Source organism: Sylvia atricapilla, chromosome 28, assembly GCF_009819655.1.
Source record: "Sylvia atricapilla isolate bSylAtr1 chromosome 28, bSylAtr1.pri, whole genome shotgun sequence".
NCBI classification, from domain to species: Eukaryota; Metazoa; Chordata; class Aves; order Passeriformes; family Sylviidae; genus Sylvia; species Sylvia atricapilla.
In genome coordinates, this window is record NC_089167.1 from 4,583,412 (window position 1) to 4,605,996 (window position 22,585).

At 51.5% G+C, this 22,585-nt stretch overlaps 1 protein-coding gene across 1 annotated transcript; it reads right to left on the bottom strand.

Moving 5' to 3' along the window:
- Nucleotides 1-12,636: 12,636 nt before the first annotated feature.
- On the bottom strand, nt 12,637-20,819 carry LOC136372485 (olfactory receptor 14C36-like). The gene is made up of 2 exons (XM_066337082.1): nt 19,866-20,819; nt 12,637-12,687 (listed from the first exon to the last, which is right to left on the bottom strand). The coding sequence occupies exons 1-2, from the start codon at nt 20,817-20,819 to the stop codon at nt 12,637-12,639; spliced, it is 1,005 nt and encodes a 334-aa protein (XP_066193179.1).
- Between the last annotated feature and the right edge of the window lie 1,766 nt (nt 20,820-22,585).

Genomic DNA, 22,585 nt, shown 5'->3' on the forward strand with positions numbered 1-22,585 from the left:
GGAAGCGCAGGATCTGAACTGTGGCATCTCGGCTCTATTCTAGGAAGCCTGGAAAAGCAAGTGCTTATTTGTGAGGAACTGCTTAGTCTTGAAAATCGAGCTGACATGCAAGAGGTGCTGCAAAGGGTGAGATTTAACCTTATATCATTCTTGGTTGAAATCATCTCTGTGAAACCTTAACAGGCTTCCACAGTTTTTGCAGGACAGCTGATTTCACCCACAGCAATTCAGTGCTTTGAAACATGGACTGGACAGTTTAATGTAATTGGTGTCTCGTGTTATGCAAGATCTTCAGCAACTTTGCCTTCAGTTTTCATGGCAATTAACATTTTGTGTTTATCCTGCACAGCATTAGGTTCCTATATTTATGTCTCAGTAATTTGATATGTTATTCTTAGTTCCGATTCACTTCTCCAGATCTTGACTTAACTTTCAGTCTCACGTTTCTTCTGCCTTTTGGGCAAATGGACCTAATGCTTTTGCTGTAACTTTTTATTGAAATATCAGTCACAAACTAATCCCAATAAATCAAGCTGATGTTTTGCTCTACTAAAGTCTTGTGACTACCTTGGCAGGTAGGAGGAGTTGGGAGGAAACAGTGTAAGGAAGTTGACAGTGGAAACTGCAAGTTGTCCAGGAAAAGCTGGGTGTGTGTCTCTGACACCTAGGAAGGATGGAAAGGGTTCCTGTGTGGACAGTGAATGTTAGAAGCAAATGTAAAAGAATTGGTGACGTGAGATCATATTAGAGCCCTTTCTGACGTCCACGCATGCTCTTTGTGCTGTCAAATTCTGTGTGTGACCAAGTACAGTAGTTCCCCTGGTTATTTTGCAGGTAGACAGGATGCTCCAAGCTCTGGAGACAAGACTAACCACTCTTGAGTCACGGGTGGCTTCTCTGCACGGGCAGGTCTTAGAGGAAACACCTGTGGAGCTGCAGGAGAAGGGTGAAGGTGAACCTTGTCCCCGGAACCCCCTGGGATCTGCGGGAACGTTGCGAGGGCCGTGAAAGAGCCGAAAGCCCTGGGTGGCCCGTGCCGCGGGGCAGAGGTGTTGGCCGAGGGTGGGCCCCAGCCGAGGAGCTCCTCTTGTGTCCCTTCAGAGGATACCCCCAGGGGGTTTGTTCTCGATAAAGGCTTCTGAGCAGTCCATCTGTAGACTTCTGGTTTAATGTAGGCATTTATTTCAACTTTTGTCTCTGAAAGCGAAGCATATACCTCCTGACTTCCCTGCTATTCAGGATCTACTGAAATGGGTGCACATTTTCCTGAGCTGATGAGAAACCTCCCTGTGATTCTGTAATGTCCAAAGGAACAGCATTAAGTCACTTTTCTTTTTCTTGCCTCCACAGCTGTAGCTTGACTCGTGCTCAAAGACGGGAGTGAGTCAAGGACTATATGTGGTGACTTGTTTGGTTGGTGGGATTTTTTGCAAGTTCAGGGCTAAAATATGATAGAGGAAAAGGCTTTTTGTGCAGCATTAGATAAATGCTTTTGCATGAGGTGTTGAAGATCAGTTGTTTTACAACTTGAGAGGGAGGCAAAGCAAACCAGGCTGATGGCCACACTCCTTTAAGCTATGTATGTATTTGAGCAATTATTTCAGCAGTTTTTTTGGTGTTAATGTTGATATTTTGGTAGTGTTTGGTTGTCTGTGCATTTGACACATTATCAGTGTTTCTTGTACCAAACGAGTGTTGCAGCTAGTGTTTTTGAAAACAAGCAAGCAGTTGTGGTATAAAGGAAGAATAATATAAAAAAGTGGATTGGGTTTTGGGGTTTGGCTTTTTGGGGTTTTTTTTTTGGGGGGGGGGGGGTGGAAGGGGGTTTTGTTTTGTGTTTTGGGTATTTAGGGGTTTGGGGGGGGTTCTGAGTTTTTTGAAGTTTTTTTTGTAACCCAACACTATTTAGCTTACCTACAGTGAGTTTTAAAGTTTTCTCCAAGAACTTGAATGAATTTCTCCATTCTGCCTTAATGGTAGGCACTGCAGCTCTTAGAAAAGCTTCTTTATATATAGAAGAAGTGTACAATATACCCACTAGAAACCGGATACATTAAAATTATATTTTAGCAACAGTAGAGCCTTGTCATTTGCCATCTTCAGATAACATGTAGACACAATTACCAAATATGTTTTCAATTCATTTTGGCATTTGATAAAGATCTGTGTTATATGTGCAATTTCCTGTGGTCGCTGGACTGCTGCCTTTTAGACATGACTGAATGTGTTGGCGCCATGGACATTGAGACATTTGCTGCATCCACTTTGGTGGTGCTGTATCTGGACTGTGTCTCCACACCTTCTTGCGGTACCTAGGACCACAAAAGAGAAAATGTGACTATCCCCCTTCAGAAGAGGAACCCCCAGGGCCCCTCCATACCGCTGTCTGGCTCCCCTCAGATCTTCATTTGACTCCAGAGCCTGCCCGGAGGGTACCTGCCAAATGAAAAGGTACACGCTTAGTATGCTGCTACACTCCACTCCCCTGTGGGTCACCCCACCTAAATGCCAACTCACCTGCTAACCTCAGCCCCTTGGCACACCTAGAGCAGCGTCAGCACCTGCAAAGAAACAACCCAAAAAAGCACGCTGAGTTACTATGAAACAGCAACCTCCGCAGTGTGACTGAAGTGTGCCACAAGTACACCTTCCTCCAGTTGCACCCATCTGGCCTCTGGCATCCTGTGCCAGGCTATCTGGCAAGGGGACCACCTAAAATAAAGAACAGTGAATGCTTGGAATTGCATCAGGAAGGGAGACTTGAGCAACAGCAACTGCTTCTGTCCACCCATCACTGCTCACCTTGCCCACTTCACCTTGACTGCTGATATCTGGCTGTACTTCCTAAAAATAAAGACCAAGAACAGTGCTGTAACACGGCCACCATTGATACTTTCTCTGCAAACACAAACAGTGACTGACCTTCTCGGGGGAGCCCCCTCACCCGGGGTGGGGCGCTCTGCCACAGATTTTATCCAGCTGCCTCTGGAAGAAAATTAGGACAAAAATCAAAGTGCTGCAGGATAACTTGACAGCTCCAGACATCTTGTGTCCACCTAGGAATACCCTCTACAGGCCAACTGCACCTGACAGGACAAATTTCAAGTCCCTGGGACTTGTCCTATCACCCCTACCCCCAGACTAAGCAGCAAGGCAGAGCAGCTCCAGGCCAAACCACACACCGACACCCGTGACACAGGACAGGACAAATGAGGGGACGACACAAAGCTCTTGGCAAGAAGAAGGACCCTGAGGCCCGAGAGAACTTGGAATAAGATGACTGAGGCAAGACCGATGGCGAGCTGACCAGGCTCAGAGAACCCTGATGGAAGAAGATGCCAATGGGATAGCTTATGCCAAGAACCACAAAGATGGATGCCCGAGAATCCTACAGTCAGAATTCTCTATCTTTGCGTTCCAACAAGACCTAATCCTCCAGAATGGATTGGGGCAGTGCACAGCTGTCAATACAGCTCAGAACAAGACCTGAAAAGGCATCGGCCTGGACGCTTGTGAAGAGAGATGGATTCTGGTGCATGTCTGAGCACCCGAGTCAAAGGATCGACGCCCGGCTGGTATCGGCGCCCGGCCAAGGAACAGGGAGATGTTAAGAATGATGCCCGACATTTACAATAGGCCCCTAGAAAGGCTAAGGCAAAAGACACACCACGTGACACGCCCCAAAGTCACAGGGTGCATGACAGACAAGTGACATGACACACACTGGGACTGCTCTGCCCTGCGCACCTCAGCACTGTGAGACCTTCCCTTGCACAGCCTAAGGGGTCACATCTTGGATATCCCCACCTCTACACCTGACTCAAAAAGCCCTATCGGTGACTTCCTGACCCAGCATCCTGCTTTCTTCTCCTCTGTGGTTCGTAGCCCTCCACTTATCTCGCAGACATCTAGGGATGTGAATCTGCATTGGGTGCCAAAGGAAGCTGCCTCTTCTCTCTGGGAATTTCCTGCTGTCTCCAGGCTGCTGTCTCTTAGTCAGTACCATAAGGAAGACCAAACATCAATGCATGATCTCAGCAGATCTGTTGGCCAGGCCCTGAGGGGTCTCTGTGTAATACGAGCAGATCACCTGGTACGCACAAACAACAACAGATGCTTAGAGTTGCACCAGAAATACCACTACCCAAACCACACTGTAGGCCAATCCGCGGTCCGCTGGGACAAGGAATTCTGCTGACCTGAGATATTCTACAACATGTGGGTTTATTGCAAGGATCGTGGGTAAAAAGGCCTTGCCTTCAGCCACCAGCCTGGGCTGGAGGGGAGTCCCAAAGAGAGAGGGAGAAAGAACAACAGGGTGAGAGCTGAGAGAGAAGGGAGCGAGGGAGCAAAGTGGCAGGGGGAAGAGAGAAAGAGAGAGCAAGAGTACGGGGAAGAGAAAGGGTAAGAGTTAAGAGTTAAGAGTTAAGAGTTAAGAGTAGAGGTAAGAGTTAAGAGGTAAGAGCTAAGAGAGCTAAGAGTAGCAGGAAGGAGAGGAGGAAGAGGTAAGAGAGTTAAGATAGTTGAGAGTTAAGAGAGTGAGGTCTTTGTTATAATACATTATATTTCCTTTTGTGACGAATATTCTAATTTACAGTGACCAACCAATACAAGACACAAAACCCTATAGAATCTACATACAGCCTACAAGAACTACTATATCACCATACTGTGTTATATTTTAAACTCTAAAAACTACTCTTTAGACTTCTGTTTTGCTACATTGACCTTTGGATCCCTTAGCCAGCAGAAAGGTATTGTTCAATCAAAAGGGATTCTCCTTCAGCTAGCCAGGCTATTGTTTTCAGGTTATATAGTAACTAAGACACAGTATCCTACAACTCAAAGTCAGCTTTAATTTCTATTTCGATTATAGGTTTCATATTTTCAGAATCTTTGCTAAGCAATCATATTTATAAGGTTTCCCTGATTCATCTCCCCCAACATCTCCCCCTTTCTGATTGACAATTAAGATACTAGAAATTGTCCTATTAGTTACTTTTTGCACACACTTAAGTATACAGGGTATGGCTACTAAAACTACAATTAATACTATTAAAATAATTAAACCTGTTTTACAGAGTTTTTTTAGCCAAGGTGCAAAGCTTAAACTGTCAAACAAATTGTCTAGCTAGGATGGGTCATCTGTTGTAATTTGGTTAGCCATATTTTTTAAGTTTTGTAATTGTTTATGAATAGAAATAGAATGATTAGATAAGTTTATATAGCCAATATTTTTCAAAAGTAACATTAACAAAAGTACCTTTTGGGAAAGGTACTTTAACTAAACAGGTTGAAAAGGGTTTGTCAGGGCTTGTGTTGGATAAACAGATAGTGTCAGAGCCTGCAGACCTGGCTAAAGCAACTCAGACATTCGTCTTTGGTTGATCAACAGGTGAAGTTTCACTAGAAAAAACTAAAACAAAAGGGTAAAAACAACATGCATTTGTGCAAATAATAAAAGTCCAGTCTTTTCTTCAGCTGTTTCTGGCAGGCCATCTTCTGATGATTTTGCACAGTTCAGGTCTGGGTGCTTGCTTCTTGGCTTTTACTTGTGGCGTCACTGTCTCGTGTGGAGGTGTCAGTGGGCTTTGATGCATGTGTTCTGGATTGACGGCGTCCCCTATCCCATATCGTGGACAACATTGTTATGTCTAACAGCTGCCCACCCCCCCTTTGGCGAGGGCTGCCACTTTGCTGCTCTCTCTCTCTGCTGCTCGCTCGCTGCTGGCTGCTGCTGCTTGGCCACTGTTTCTCTCTCTCTCTCTGCCTGCCTGCTGCCGCTCCTGCCTGCTGGCTTTCGCCGTTTCTGTTTGTTTTTTTCTTTCCTTCCTTTTCTTTTCCCTTCCCACCCTCCCCCCCAAAGATTTTGGACCGGCTCCGGACCTGACCTGATCTGAGAAGTCAGAGAATCTCCGGGGCCCGCGGAAGAAGCTCTGTGCCGCCCCCCCCCCCCCCCCCCCGCCCCTTCACAGTAACTTGAGCATTGTTTTTTTCCTTTTTCTTGGTGTTGGGGAGTGTCTTTTTTTGCATTTGTCAATAAACCGGTTTTTTCCACTTTTCCTCCAAGGAATTTTCCTTCCTGAACCCAGGGCTGGGGGGGGGAAGGGGTGGTGGATGTTTGTTTTTAGGGGACTCCTTTTAGAGATTCTCCCCTAATTTATTCCAAACCAGGACATTTCTTGGTGTGTTGGCCAGGAAAGGGCCAGAGAAAGTGAAAAAAACCTTAATAATAATATTGGTGGTTCTAATTGTTTTGTGGGTGTATTGGGATGTTTTTTTCTGGACTCATAATGTCATTCGGGGTGAAAGCCTACCAATATTTCTAGTCCCCAGGATTTTTTGAGGTCTTAATACCTTTGTGGTACATAGGGTTATTTCCTTACCCAGAAAAAGCTCTGGTATTGCTCCTAATACGTAATTCTTGTGGCTGTGGGGCACTAACCAGAATATTCATTGGTCTGGGCTTGCTTGTGATGTTATATAGGAGGGTTGTTTAGATGCTTGAATCTATTCCAGGAGTCTATGGTTCATTGTTATGGTTGTGCACTCAGTTTGTTAGGGGAGAAGCAGGGGGAGAGTTTTTTCAGCCTCTGTCTTCCCTCTTCTCCTTTGAATCTATCTCTATTAGAAAAATGCTCAGTTTCCCCTGAGTGTTAAAGAGACCATCTTTCTGGCATTTAATTTAGTAAGTTTCCTCTATACTGTCTGCAGTTTATATAAAATGAAAGCTGAGATTTCCAAAGGGGCTAATGAGACTTCTGATTTAAGGGCAAAGCCAAGTAAGAGAAATTTTGAGTGGAATGGGAAATGGGAAGATATCAGCCAAATTTTAAAGGAATTTTCTGATCCTATAGTCTGGGACTTCCCATCTGAACAAATTCAGAACCCAGCTGAGGTGGCAAAGTATTTGAAGGAGAAGTGCCGTGGTAATACTAAGGAGAAAAGGATTATTTCAGTGAGCTGGGCCCTGGCACATGTTTATCGTACTCTGCTAGATACTGAAGGACAGCAGATAAAGGAAAGAGAACAGGGAGATAAGCTAGTTACCACCCCAGTCACTCAGGCTGCAGCTAATATCCTGGGCTCCGGGCCAACAGCTAAACCAGACAGGGAGTCTAAGACACTGGCAGTCGCCAGGGCAAAGAGAGCACAAAAGACTGATCGACCAGTAGAGTATGATGATGATGAAGGTGAAGGGCCCTCAAGGCCTCCCGAGGACACCCAATCAGAAGCTGGACAAACTGACATAAAGTCAGAAGCTGAACCAACTGACACCCGATTGGGAGCCAGACCAACTGGCCTAAGATCAAATGTCCAACCAGCTGGCACAAGATCAGGAGCCACTATTGATGCTTTTTCCCTGAAGGACCTTCGAGGTTTGAGAAAGGATTACACTCGACGACCAGATGAGTCTATAATTAGTTGGTTAGTCCGTCTCAGGGATGCTGCAGGTGAGGCTACAATTCTGGATGGCACTGAAGCAAGGCATTTGGGCTCCCTGTCACATGATCCAGTTATTGACCAAGGAATGATGAGGGTGGCTACCCCTTGCAGTCTCTGGGAACAAGTCCTGGGAAGTGTGGCACAAAGATACCTGTGTGCAGACAATCTCTACATGCAGCAGACCCAGTGGAAGACCATAGAACAAGGGATTCAACGCTTGAGAGAAATGGCAGTGGCAGAGATTATCTTCTCAGATGACCTAAACACTAAGAACCCAGACTTGGTACCATGTACACCCGTGATGTGGCGAAAACTTGTACGACTTGGGCCATCTGCCAGAAGCAGAATACGCTTCTGCTCTAGCAATAATGAAGCAGGAGGAGACATGTGAGACTGTGCTCAATATGGCAAGGAAGCTTCGAGCATATGCTGATGCAGTACATGGCCCAACTCATGCCAGGATTGCAGCTGTGGAAACACGACTGCAGAAATTGGAAGATAAATTAGAGGAGAATCACAAAAAACTCAGGGAAGAGATTAGGGAGGACTTCCTCCAAATTTCAGCTGTTCAAATTAGACACCCTGGTGTTCCATGTGGGCGTACCTCTGTTGGGGAGAGAAGGCGCACTCAGCGAACCGAGTTGTGGGTCTTCTTGCGTGAAGCTGGGGAGGACATGAGGAGGTGGGACGGAAAACCCACTGCTGCTCTGGCACAACGGGTGCGTAAATTGAAAGAAGGTAGGATTCAAAGAGGAAGTCCTACTAAACAGAGAGCAGCACCAGTTGTCTGCAGCCGGGATGATGATGATATGTCTGATCCCCTGGAGGGAACCTCTAGGACATATGTCCAAGGAAAGAAAGATAATCAGGCTTAGAGGGGCCCTGCCTCTAGCCAGGTAGAGGTTGGGGAGAATCGTGTGTTTTGGACTGTGTGGATTCGATGGCCTGGCACATCGGCGCCACAGAGACATGAGGCTTTGGTGGACACTGGATCGCAATGTACTTTGGTGCCATCGGAACATGTGGGGGCAGAACCAATTTCCATTGCCGGGGTGACAGGGGGAGTACAAGAGTTGACTTTGTTGGAGGCTGAGGTGAGCCTGACTGGAAAGGACTGGTAGAGACACCTGATTGTGACCGGCCCAGAGGCCCCGTGTATTCTGGGCACAGATTTTCTTCGGAATGGGTATTTCAAAGACCCAAAGGGATTCAGATGGGCATTTGGAATAGCATCTGTAGAAAGAGAGGGTGTTAAGCAACTGAACACCCTGTCTGGACTATCAGATGACCCATCTGCTGTGGGATTGTTGAAGGTGGAAGATCTGCAGGTGCCAGTCGCCACTTCTATAGTGCATTGGCGGCAGTATAGAACAGTTCGAGACGCAGTGATTCCCATCCACAAAATGATTCGGGAGTTGGAGAGCCAAGGGGTGGTCTGTAAAACCCACTCACCCTTTAACAGCCCCATCTGGCCTGTTTGCAAGTCGGACAGAGAATGGAGGTTAACTGTGGACTACAGGGCATTGAATGAAGTGACTCCACCGCTGAGTGCTGCCGTGCCAGACATGCTGGAACTCCAGTATGAGCTGGAGTCCAAGGCAGCAAGGTGGTATGCCACTATTGACATCGCCAATGCCTTTTTCTCCATTCCTCTGGTTGCAGAATGCAGGCCTCAGTTTGCTTTCACCTGGAGGTGTGTGCAGTACACTGGGAATCGACTGCCCCAGGGGTGGAAGCACAGTCCTACCATTTGTCATGGATTGATTCAAACTGTATTGGAAGAGGGTGAGGCTCCAGAACATCTGCAGTACATCGATGACATCACTGTGTGGCGGAACACTGCAGCTGAAGTGTTTGAGAAAGGAGAGATTATCCAGATTCTCCTGAAAGCTGGTTTGGCCATCAAGAAGAGCAAAGTCAAGGGACCTGCTAGAGAAATTCAGTTCCTGGGAATTAAGTGGGAAGATGGACGGCATCAGATTCCCACTGATGTCATCAATAAGATCACAGCAATGTCTCCACCAACTAACAAGAAGGAGACACAAGCTTTCCTAGGTGTCATAGGTTTTCGGAGGATGCATACTCCAGAGTATAGCCAGATTGTGAGCCCTCTCCACCTGGTAACCCGCAAGAAAAATGCTTTCCAGTGGGGCCCTGAGCAGCAACACGCTTTTACTCAGATCAAAGAGGAGATTGCTCACCGGTAGCCCTTGGCCCAGTTAGGACAGGACCGGACGTGAAGAACGTGCTCTATTCCGCAGCCGGGAGCCACGGTCTGTCCTGGAGCCTTTGGCAGAAGGTGCCTGGGGAGACTCGAGGCCGACCACTGGGAATCTGGAGTCGAAGTTACTGAGGGTCGGAAGCCAGCTATACTCCAACAGAAAAGGAAATTCTAGCAGCCTATGAAGGGGTTCGGGCTGCCTCAGAGGTTATAGGTATGGAAGCACAACTCCTCCTGGTACCCCGACTACCAGTGCTAGGGTGGATGCTTAGAGAAAAGGTTCCCTCCACCCACCACGCCACCAGTGCTACCTGGAGCAAGTGGATTGCCCTCATTGTACAACGCGCTCAAGTTGGGAAATTGAATCGCCCTGGAATTTTGGAAGTAATTACAAACTGGTCCGAAGGTGAAAGTTTCAGTGTTGCAGATGAAGAACAAGAACCAGTGACCCGGGTTGAGGAAGCTCCGCCATACGACCAGTTGCCAGCAGAGGAAATATGTTACGCTTTATTCACCGACGGTTCCTGCCGTGTCATAGGGATGGGTCGGAGGTGGAAGGCAGCTGTATGGAGCCCCACACGACAGGTCGTAGGGGTCGTTGAAGGAGAGGGTGGATCCAGTCAATTTGCTGAACTTAAAGCCATTCAACTGGCCCTAGATATTGCAAAGAGAGAGAAGTGGCCAAGGCTCTATCTATACACTGATTCTTGGATGGTAGCCAATGCTCTGTGGGGATGGCTGAAGAAATGGAAAGAGGCAAACTGGCAGCGTAGAGGAAAACCAATTTGGGCTGCTGAAGAGTGGAAAGATATCGCTGCCCAGTTAGAAAACCTACCTGTGAAAATTCGCCATGTAGATGCCCATGTCCCCAAGAGTAGGGCTAACAAGGAGCAGCAAAATAATCAGCGGGTAGATCAAGCTGCAAAGATAGGGGAGTTGAAGATAGATCTTGACTGGGAGCACAAGGGAGAGTTATTTCTAGCACGATGGGCCCATAATGCCTCAGGTCACCAAGCTAGAGATGCCACCTACAAGTGGGCACGAGACCGAGGGGTGGATTTAACCATGGACAGCATCTCTCAAGTTATCAGTGACTGTGAGACGTGCGCTGCCATTAAGCAAGCCAAGCGGATAAAGCTTCTCTGGTATGGAGTACGGTGGTCTAAGTACAAGTATGGAGAGGCCTGGCAGATTGATTACATCACACTGCCTCAAACCCGCCAAGGCAAGCGTCATGTGCTGACCATGGTAGAAGCCACCACAGGATGGTTGGAAACCTATCCTATGTCTCATGCTACAGCCTGCAACACCATCCTGGGCCTTGAAAAGCAGGTCCTTTGGAGGCACGGCACTCCCGAGAGAATTGAGTCAGACAATGGGACTCATTTCAAAAATAATCTTATTAAAACCTGGGCTAGGGAACATGGCATTGAATGGGTATATCATATCCCCTACCATGCACCAGCCACGGGTAAAGTGGAGAGGTAAAATGGGCTTTTAAAAACCACCCTGAAAGCACTGGGTGGAGGGTCCTTAAAAAATTGGGAGCAGCATTTAGCAAAAGCCACCTGGTTAGTTAACACTGGATATTCCACCAACCAAGCGGGTCCTGCTCAGTCCCAGCACCTTAATATAGCAGATGGAGATAAAGTCCCAGTGGCCCATGTCAGAGGTTTGTTGGGAAAGACAGTATGGATCAACCCTGACTCGGGTACGGGCAAACCCATTCGTGGAGTTGTCTCTGCTCAAGGACCGGGTTGTACATGGTGGATAATGCAGAAAGATGGAACAATGCGATGTGTACCTCAGGGAGATCTGAATATGGGGTAAGATTGATATGTGCTGAATGTTGCTACCATTGTCTGCGTGTTAGATCAGTTAGACATGAAACAGAAGGAAATGTGTAAGTGTCGAAGGTCTGAGCAAGTAAGATGGATGGAAATGTATAAGTGTTAAAGGTCTGAGTAAGTGAGATGAAAGTTTTAATTGGATGGATATATGGGATAAGGGGTGGAATGTTCTGGGTTGACCTGCCTCCTATCCCATATATCCATCCCATATCTTGGATACATTGTTATGTTTTGCAGCTGAATCCCTCCCTGTTGGGCGGGTGCCTGCAGTTCTTTCCTTCTTTCTTTCCTGTTTCGGCTCTTGCTTTGTCTAGCTCGGCTGCCTTTGCCTTCTTTGCTTCACTTTGCTTTGCTTTGCTCTCCGGCTGCCCCTGCCACCGTTTCCCCCCCCCCCCCCCCCGCTGCTTCTCTTTGGATGTTTTTTCCCTCCTTCCTTCTTTCCCACCCCCCCCCCCCCCCCCGCCCAAGGTTTGAACCGGCTCCGGACCTGACCTGACCTGAGAAGTTGGAGAAGTCCTGGGCCTGCCAGAGACGTGTCAGCACCCTCCTCATCACAGTAACCTGTCTTTCCCACTATTCGGTGTTGGAGAGTGTTTTTCTGTCAATAAACCGGTTTTTCCACTTTTCCTCCAATGTATTTTCCTTCCTGAACCCAGGGCTGGGGGGGGGAAGGGGTGGTGGAGGTTTGGTTTAGGGGACTCCTTTTGGAGGTTCTTCCCTAATTTATTCCAAACGGGGACAACCAGTCAGTGGCAATGCTGGAATTCTGTTCTTCTGCTGGGGAACTCGGAAGCCTGGCTGAGCAGGAAAGGTGATGCTGAGCCAGGAGCTTGGCTGAAGCAATGCTTTGGCACAGAAAGACCTTCCCAGCACTGTGCCCTGGGCCAGGAGGGATTGTGCCACCAGAGCTGTCCCTTCCCTGCTGCATTGGACATGGAAAGTCATTGTGCCATCCTTTCCTTCCCACCAGATCTCAGCTGGAACTTGGATTGAACAGGGACATGAAGAAAGGAATTTTGCTCCCAGGGCAGGGCTGCAGTGCAACAGGTCCCCCAGAAGAAGTCTGGAGCAGCCCAAGGCTCTGTGTGCCCAGGCAGAGGCAGGCAGGACGCAGAGCTGTCAGCAGAGGAAGGGCCCAGCCAGGTGGGGCAGCGGGGGGGTGACGACAGCCTGCAGGGACAGAGGCACAGGGCATGGACACCGTCGGACAGCTTGGGCTGCACAGGGCACAGGGATGGGCAGCAGCTGCAAGGCCCTGACACAGCCAACTCCTGCAGCCCTTTGGCCATGGCTGCTGGCCCTGGGCCTGAGGCCAGCAGGGGACAAGTGACCCTTGCAGGCCTGGGGCCTCATTGCCTCCTTGTCCCTGCTCAGCAGCCTGGCAGGGGCTGCCCCATGGTGCTGCCCTTGGCATTGCACATCCCAGTGGCCAGGGAAGAGCCCTGAGCAAGGAGGGAGGGACAGGATGTGCCTTGGCATGGGCTGGGGCTCAGGCCTTGGCCCTTGGCATCACTGAAACACATCCAGGTTTGCTCAGCATCAGAGACACCTTTACCTTGCTTGTCCTCACCTGTCATTATTCCTTGTAGTATTCTGCCCCAACAGGGACCTGGGGGCATTTTCTCAGTCCTGTCCCTCAGTGAGATTTATTTTCATAAGACCCTTCAGTGTTTCAATTTCACTTTGAGTTACTGAGAGGTTTATTGAGCACATTCTGAGGGACTGAGTCAGCAGCAAACAGCACCAATGCCCCAAGAGGGTCATTTAATTCCTTGTGCTGTGTCTGTGCTGCTGAGCTGGGCAGTCTCCTGGCACAGAGGCAGCTCCTGGCCAGGGCAGCACTGCAGAGAGACAGGAGCAGCTCCTGTGCATAGCCCAGCAGGGCTGGGGCACTGCCAGGGCACCTCAGGGACATGAGCAGGGCACAGACAGCGCTCACAGGGGCTCAGCACTTGCAGAGGCTGTGTGCTGTCCCAGAGGAGGCTGTGTCACAGCAGCACCTCTGTGGGCTTGCTGTGGGCACAGAGCAGACTGAGATGTCCACAAAGAGGCTGTGTGACCAGCACAGAAGTGGGTTGTGTGAGGTCAATTGATTGGGCTATGGACACTCACAGAGTTTGTTGTGTGAGGTCATTGAGCAGCTACAGCATCATAGAGAGGAGTATGTGACATTGCAGAGCATGCTGTGACATCATGCTGTGGCTTTATGACATCATAGAGTGGGCTGTGAGGTCAGAGAGTGTGCTGTGATATTACAGGGTGGCTGTATGACATCACTGAGTGGGTGCGTGTCACATTCACTGAATTGGGGAATGGGACAGTCACAGAGATTAGCTGTGACTTCAATGAAATGGTTTGTGACATCACAGACGTGGGCTATGTAACAGCCCAGAGAGAGCTTGTGTGACATCTCAGATTGGGCTGTGATGTCATGGATGGTTGTGTAACATCACAGGGGCTGTATGGCATCACAGGCTGCTGTGTGAGGTCACTGGGAGGTCACTCTGCCTCAGCCCACCCTCACAGTTTCCCCAGAGAAGTCCAACACTGCTCGTGCACAGCGGGGTCCCCTGTCCCCCCGGGTCCCCCCCGGCACCGGTGCCACAGCCCCCCCAGAGGATGTTCCATGAGATCGACCCCAGAGCCTGACACGGGGACAGGGGGCCAGGGCTGGGGAGGGGTGGGACAGGGACTCCCTGCAGTGTCCTCATGTCCCCAGAGCCTGGGCCAGGGCTCCTTGTTACAAACAAGGGGCTGAGAGCACTTAAAAAATCCCCAGCAAGGGATCAGCAAAATGCAGATTTAATATTTAAGCGAGAGCACGACAAAGTTCCTTGGCAAGAGTCACTCTGCTCCTGACTGGACACTTCAGGCACACCAAGGAAACAAAGCAGCAACAAAACCAAACAAAATCCAGGCAATCAAAACAGAAATGACCTGAGAGAAGTCCCTCTGTGTGTGTGACAAAAGGACAGGGAGGGCAAGGTTAAAAGAAATACAGCCTAAGAGCTGAACAGAGCTCTAACTTAACAGCACTCAACTTATACCTAAACCTTAACTTATACCTTCAACTTCACAATTGAGCAAAAAACCAGCCTTTAACAGTGTTTCACCTAATTTATAACCTATGACTCAATGATTTATCATTAAATAACAATTCATGATATTCAACTTAGCTTATAACTTACATTAAACTCAACAGCTTAGCAAAATAACAACACTTAGCAGTATTTAACTTAGCTTACACCTCATGACTTAGCCTTACTTACAGGCCTGGCTGACTCAGATGTCCAAGGCACTCAAACCCCTCAGAGAGCAGCACTAGTGCCATATTTGCCAGGGCACAGGCACTCTGTGTGCACACAGACAGACAGAGTCAGTGCCAGGGACCTGTGAGAAATTCCCCTGCAGGGCAGGGAAATGCTCCCTGGGGATGCTTTGGCATCTCCCCAGCGGGCCAAGGGCTGAGCCTCGAGGAGTGGGGGCTCGGCCCCGGCTCCGTCGTTGTTCAGGGATCCCCCGAGGGCAGCAAACGGGAGAGTTCCCGGCTGGCAGAGGCCCCACTCAGAGGGAGGGCACTGGCCCAGGAGAGCTCCAGGGGCTCCTTTTGGAGCTCTGTTTGTAGGGCCCCAAGAGAGGGGCTTTAGTCACAGCAATGTTTCATCCTGGCCACACCTGGGATCAGCAGCTTTCCTTGGAAGTGTGAGAACAGGGATGTTGTGCCACTGAGGGAACAAAAACAGTTCCCAGGGCTGCTCCTAAAGAATCCAGGAGCTCGTTGGGCAGCAGCAGTGCCTGGGAGCAGACAGGGTTTCTGCTGAGCTCCAGAGGAGCTGAGCCCAGGGGCTGTTGGCCAAGGCCAAAGGAGCATTTCTCAGCTCACAGGGTGGCCTGAGAAGGGGAGGGGGGAATGCACCAGCACAGGGCCCCATGGAACCAAGGGACCATTGTGACCCTGTGGGGCCTTGTGAGACCAAGGGACCATTGTGACACTGCAAAGCCTCATGGAATTGTGGGGACCCTTGTGACACTGAGGGTCCTTATGGAAGTGAGGGGCCATTGTGACATTGTGAGACCCCATCAAACCAAGGGTTTATTGAGACACTGCAGGTCTTCTTGTAATCAAGGGGCCATTGTGGAACTGCTGGAGCCCATGGAATCAAGGCACCATTATGACACTGCAGGGCCCCAGGAACCAAGGTGCCATTGTGACACCCCGGGGCCCCATAAATCAAATGGAACACAGAACAGTTCTGGCTGGTTTAGGCTCCCAGGGCCACCTGACTGGTCCAGCTGACTTGGGCATGTTGAGGGTCTCTTCTCATCTGCTACTGAAACCCTGCGGCTCCCTGCTTTCCTTCCAATGGGAAAGAACTGTCCTTCTCTTGCAGCTGCCCAGGGCCAAGATTGGGATTCCGCTTCCAAAATTCCTTCAATCCAAACACTGCTCCCAGACAAAATCTGTAATTACTGACAAGTCTGGCTGGCCTTGGCCTAGTGAGGCTCTCACCTGCATTCCAAACCTTGGGGAAGACTCTGTGCTTTCCTTCCTATGGAAAAGAACTGTCCTTCTTGTCCAGGTGCCTATGTTCACAACTGGGATTCCACCTCCAACATTGCCTCTTTTGATGGACTGGAGGAGGTTCTTGTATGGAAACATCTCATGTGTGAGGGAAGAAGGAGCAGGTCCAGCACTGCCCTGCCCTAGAACCCCAATCCCTCCAGAGGCTCTATCCCAGCCCAGCATTGTCTGCCAATGCCTGGCACACCAAAGGCAATGCTCCACAGCCACGTCTGCAGCCCCCAGCCCAGCTCCATCCCCAGCCCACCCCCATCCTGCAGCAGCCCTGCCTTTCCCTGCTCCAGCCTTGTTCTCCAGCCCAGCCATGGAGGCTCTCTGGGCTCTGGACTTTTCCTGCAGCCCCCAAGGGCAGCTGAGCTCTGCCCTTCCCACAGTCAGCCCTGCCCAGCGCAGGCAATGCCCAGCAGTTCCTGCTCTGTGCCTGGCCTTGCTGTCAGCCCCGGCAGCGGCTGCGTGGCCCCTTTGTGCCGCGCTGGCCCAGCCATGGTGCCACAGCCCCTGTGCCGGCCCAGGGCAGGACAGGAGCATTGCGGGTGGGAACGGCCCCTGTGCCGTGGGGCCACAGCAGCCTTGGGGCTCTGTGCCCCATGGCCTCCCTGCTGGGCAGCCTCTGCCAGCTCCTGCACAGCCCGTGGGCCCTGTGGGCCTGCACAGACAGCCCTGCCCCGGGCTCTGCCGGGCTCTGGGCCAGCAGAGAGGCCGGGCAGGGCTGGCCATGGCCGGGAACAGGCCCTGAGCCCCGCAGGAGGATGGAGCTGGGCCACAGCCAAAGGGCCCCGCAGAGCTGGGCTGGGCAGCCGGGACTGCCAACGCCTGGGGACAGAGGCTGCCATTGGGGACAAATGTCCTGGGCCCCCTCCCTGCTGTGCCCATGCCACCAAGGGCACAGAGCAGCCTCCTCTCGGGGCCACTTGCCTGTTTGCAATGCCTTCCACAGGCGCTGGCCCTGCCCCACACGGCCGGGGCTGAGTCCTGCCCCTGCACGCTGCCACAGGCCGAGATGGACACTGATGGTTTCTGTGCCAGGCTCTCTGAGCCCAGCCCAGCTCCCTGCCAGCTCTGCCAGCTGCCCTGAGCTCTGTGCAGCACCAAGGGCCTCTCCCCAGCCCAGCCCAGCCGGCTCTGGCCCCACAGCTCTGCTCAGGGCAGGCTGCTCTGGGCAGGGGCCCCACGGCCTCAGCCCCTGGCAAGGGCACAGCAGCAGCTGCAGCTCAGAGAGGGCTCAGCCCCAGCCATGGGGAAGGGGCCTGGCCAAAGGAAAAGGAGGCTCCCTGTGTGCCCTGCTCCCCTGTCCCTGAGGTGCTGAGAGCTCTGCAGCCCCTGCTGCCATCCCACCTGCCCAGGCCAGCACAACAGCCCCGGCCTTGTGGCCCTCAGCAGCTGTTCCTGCTCCAGGCCCAGGGCCCATCCCAGAGCTGGGGCAGCCACAAAGCTGTGCCCATTTCTGTTCATTGCTGCTCTGGTGAGGATGGATTCTTAGCCTCTTGGAGGTTCCTGTTTAATTTCACAACTCCAGAGGATTCTATTTTCTTGAGCTCTTCATCTCAAGAATTTAGTGAGAAAAGTTCATAAACATTTGTTCAAAACAGCCAAACAAATAAAACAAACAAACAAAAAAACCCAAACTGGTAAAGATTTAAGTTTTTAATTCTTATTTGGTCAATTAGATTGATTTCAGACGCGTGAATCAGTGAATATACTGTATTGAAAACAATGCAGAGAGAACTGTTATATCGTGGTTCTTTCCCTGTTTCTAGATTGATACCAGCAATGTCCACTTAATATTGACCTCCACCACCTACTAATGCAGTCTGAATAGATATGAAAATAAAGACCCTTCATGGCTGACAATCAATCAGACTTTGTCCTCACACCCTCCCCATTGTTTCCCTCATCCAACCCCTGGCACTCCTATGGATCAGGAATGGTGTGGCCAGCAGGAGCAGGGCAGTGATTCTTCCCCTGTGCTCAGCACTGGTTGGGCAACACCTCGAGTGCTGTGTCCACTTCTGGGCCGCCCAGTTTGGAAAGCACCTGGAGGGGCTGGAGCACGTCCAGAGAAGGTGCTGGTGAAGGGTCTGGAACACAAGTCCTGTCAGGAGCAACTGAGTGAGCTAAGGTTGTTTATCCTGGAGAAAAGGAGGCTAAGGGGAGATAAAGTGGTGTCAGGGCACAAGTTGGACTTGCTGATGTCCAGTGTCTTATCCAGCCTTGCTGATTCTGTGATTCTCTGAAACCACCCTTACAGAAGCTGCAGGATGAGCCCTGGGCCTCCTCTTCAGAAGGTGCAGCAGCCCAGGTCCCTCAGCTTCTCCTCACAGCCCCAAAGCCCATCCTGTCAGTCCTGCAGAGCCTCTGCAGCTCCTCCTCATGGCCCAGAGCAGGGAGCCCCACAGCCAGACACAGCAGCCCAGATGTGCCCCCCTGGGCTGTGGTGCCTCTGGCAAGGGAGCAGCACCAGGTACTGCAGGAGCCTGCAGACAATTCCTGAAGCACTTGGAGGATGATCCTGCTCCCCAAGGGATGTTCCCATGGTGCCAACTTAGGAACTGAAATGTGGAGTGGGGCCAGAAAGGAAAAGACAACCAGGGATGGGCTGTTTGTACGAGAGGGAACAGGGGTGAGAAAGAGGAAGAAATTTGTTTCAGGAATAGTAAAGAAACCCATGGTCGAGCAAAAGAAAGGGTGAGGGCAGTTTAGGGGTGGCTGCCAGGCAGCTCTGGCTCTGAGCAACAATGTCTGCAGTGGCACAGGAAACTCACATGTGATGGGAACCAACTTTCTGGCTGACTTCAGAGGCCACAACAAAGCTGAGTGGTTTCCCTCCTGTCCCCAGCCCTTCCTGGACCCAGGGGCTGATGGCATTTGTGCTCCCTCAGGTTCATCTCCCCACACCAACACCATGGGGGTGCTCAGGCCTGCTCTGGGCAGTGCAAACAGGGGCTCCTGAGCCAGTGCTGCCGTGTCTGTGCCTGCAAGGATGGGGCCCCTGTGTGAGCTGGGGGAGAGGCCAGGGCTGCAGAGGGGGATGTTGTTGGCAGGTGCAGGAGGACGCTCTGGGACGCTACCCTGGGGTGTCCAGTGCAGTGGGGATGGATCAGGCCCTGCTCTGCTGCTCCTTCCCATCTCCTCCAGGGACCTTGCAGAGCCCCAGCCATGCTGTTTGCACCCAGCCTGCCCACGGCCAGCCTGGGGCTGCTCACGGGGCTTTTCTGTGCTGAACATTGGCCTAGGCGTGTTCTGGAGAGAGCCTGGGCAAGGAGGCTGGAGCCCCCAGGCCCTGCCCTGAGGCGTCAGCGCTGCCCCAGCAGTGCCCATGGCCTGTCCCTGCTGCAGCCCCGGCACTGCCACCCCCAGCCCTGTGCCCGGCCCTGAGAGCACTCAGGCCCTACAGCAACACCAGGGCCAGGAGGGCAGCGGGGCAGGGCCACGGGAGCAGCACTGCCAACACCAAGGGCTGCTGCTCCTGGCCACAGCTGCTGTGCCAGCCCTGATCTGCCCCCAGCTCTGCACACAGACATTGCTGCTGCAGCTGCAGAGAAGGGAACAAAAGAGAATCTCTGCAGAAAACTTGGCTGGGAGATCCTTCAGTTCCGTAAAGCACCAGAGAGCAGCCCTCATTGACACGTCTGTGGCCACCAGGGGAGTTAGAGAGAAACAAAATGAGAAATGGCAAAAAATGACATTTCTTGTGGACATGAGAAAAAAGTAAAACATGAAAAAACCCAAAAGAAACAACAGAAGTATCAAAGATGACTTTTATTACTGTGATTGCAAAAATTGGCAGCGTTTGAATGCTGAACCATCCAGTCATCATTGTCCACACTGCGGCCTTGAGCTCCTGGTTCCTCAGGCTGTAGATGAAGGGATTCAGGACTGGAGGCACCACCGAGTTCAAAACTGACACTGTCAGATCCAGGGATTGGGAGGAGATAGAGGGGGGCTTAAGGTGAGCAAACAGGACAGTGCTGAGGAACAGGGAGACCACAGCTAGGTGAGGGAGGCATGTGGAAAAGGCTTTGTGCCGTCCCTGCTCAGAGGGGATCCTCAGCACGGCCCTGAAGATCTGCACATAGGAGAAAACAATGAACACAAAACAACCTAGTCCAAAAGAAACACTAGCAGCAATGAGCCCCAGTTCCCTGAGGTAGGATTCGGAGCAGGAGAGTTTGAGTATCTGGGGGACTTCACAGAACAACTGGTCCAGGGCATTGCCATGGCACAGGGGCAGGGAAAACGTATTGGTTGTGTGCATGACAGCATTGAGAAAGGCACTGGCCCAGGCAGCTGCTGCCATGTGGGCACAAGCTCTGCTGCCCAGGAGGGTCCCGTAGTGCAGGGGTTTGCAGATGGACACGTAGCGGTCGTAGCACATGATGGTCAGGAGGGAAAACTCTGCTGTGATGAAGAACAGAAAGGAAAAGAGCTGTGCAGCACATCCTGCATAGGAGATGTCCCTGGTGTCCCAGAGGGAATTGTGCATGGCTTTGGGGACAGTGGTGCAGATGGAGCCCAGATCGGTGAAGGCCAGGTTGAGCAGGAAGAAGAACATGGGGCTGTGCAGGTGGTGGCCGCAGGCGACGGCAGCGATGACGAGGCCGTTGCCCAGGAGGGCAGCCAGGGAGATGCCCAGGAAGAGGCAGAAGTGCAGGAGCTGCAGCTGCCGCCTGTCTGCCAGTGCCAGCAGGAGGAATTGGCTGATGGAGCTGCTGTTGGACATTTGCAGTGTCTTGACATGGGGATCTGTAAAACATGGAAATCATGGAATAGTTCATTTTGGAGAGGACTTTCAAGATCCCAGCACAGCTTGGTGGCACTTTCCCCCCACTGCCTGCCCAGGGCTCTGCTACCTGGAGCTGTCCCTGCTTGCAGCTGCTTCCCTGTGCCCAGGGCTAGGCCCTGCCAGTGCTGCCAGAGCCCAGCCCAGCCCTGGGGGCTCAGCTCTGCCCTGAAGACCCCTCCCAGCTCAGGCACTGCCCAGGGGCAGCTCTGGCTCTGCAGGCTCTGATGGCAACATCACAGCAACCCTGAGGAGGCCGGAAAACCAACACAGATGCTGCCTGCAAGGGACCATGTGATGATTTCTGTCACTGCCTGGTGTCTAAGATCTGAAAGAAAATAGTTATATTTTTCTAACCTTGAACTGAGACATGAATATCTATATGCAAATTCCCATCCAGGCAACACAGAGCAGTAGGATAAAACCCCAGAATTTTCCGTTTTTATGTAACCCCTGCCTCGCTGTATCCCTGGATTATCTGCTTGGAAAGGTTCAGGAGGTAAATGTCATGCTGGGAGCAGTCCTGAACAATGCAGCATCCTCACCACACAAGGAGAACACTTCCAAGCCTTACCAGCTGTCTCCTTCCACCCAGATCCTGTCCCCCAGTGCTGGGAGCAGCCCCCAGGGCTGGCTGAGAGCTGTCCCTGGCAGGCAGCAGAGTCCCTGCCCCAGCACAGCGCCCTGGGCTGCAGGACCCTGCTCTGCAGGACAGCCCTGGGCACCCCTGGCTGCTCCACACAAGACACAATCAGAGAATGTACTCACAGAGTCTGTAGGCATTGGCATGTTCCAGCTGTAGGAGATGACTGCAGGAGCTGCAGCTGCATTGTCCTGCAGCCAGAGGTTCCTGTGCCAAGGGCTGGCAGTGATTCTCCCGCAGTCACTTCTCAGCCCCTTCCCAGCCCTGAGTGATTGAAGCTCTCTGTGCCTGTGTGCTGTGCCCGGGCTGGCTGCAGGCAGTGCCCCAGCCCTGCTGGGCTGGGAGAAGAGCTGCTCAGCAAGAGAAATGTGTTTTTAAGCTCTTCTTGGTTGCCAGGAGCTGCCTCTGTGCCAGGAGCCCAGCCCAGCTCAGCAGCACAGACACAGCACAAGGACTTTAATGAGCCTCTCGGGACTTGTGCTGAGGCCCTGATCATCAGTGCCTCAGAGGGAGATGAAGAAACCTCTCAAGAGCTCCAAGTCAGAATCCAACTCCAAAGTTTCCTGAAGTTTTAATGGGTCCCACTGAGGGACACGACAGAGAAAGTGTCCCCAGGCCCCAGGCAGAGCAGAGAACTGCAGGCAGTGATGACAGGTGGGGACAAAGAGAAGCCAAGTCCTGCTGTCCTGAGGCACAGCAGCCTCTGTGCCACCAAGGGCTGTGAGGAGACACCTTGTCCTGAGGCCCTGGGGCCTCCTGGCACAGCCCCAGCAAGGCTGGGCACTGTCAGCCCCTTGTCCTGCCCTCAGCATCCCCCTCTCATGGCAGTGGCCTCAAGGATGTGCTGGAAGGAGTCCCTGGGGAGCCTTGGTCAGGAATGGCCCTGGGGGGCTCCTTAATGCTCGCAGGGACTGCAGGTTTTTCAAAGGACTTTGGGTTTTACTTTTGCCTTGGAGTCTCTGAGTGGTCTCTGCAATCCTGGCCTCCAGTTTTCTGTATTAATTAGTCTCTTGTGACGCTTTGGCAGTAACAACACTCAATGGGGCTCATTAGTGCTTCAGGG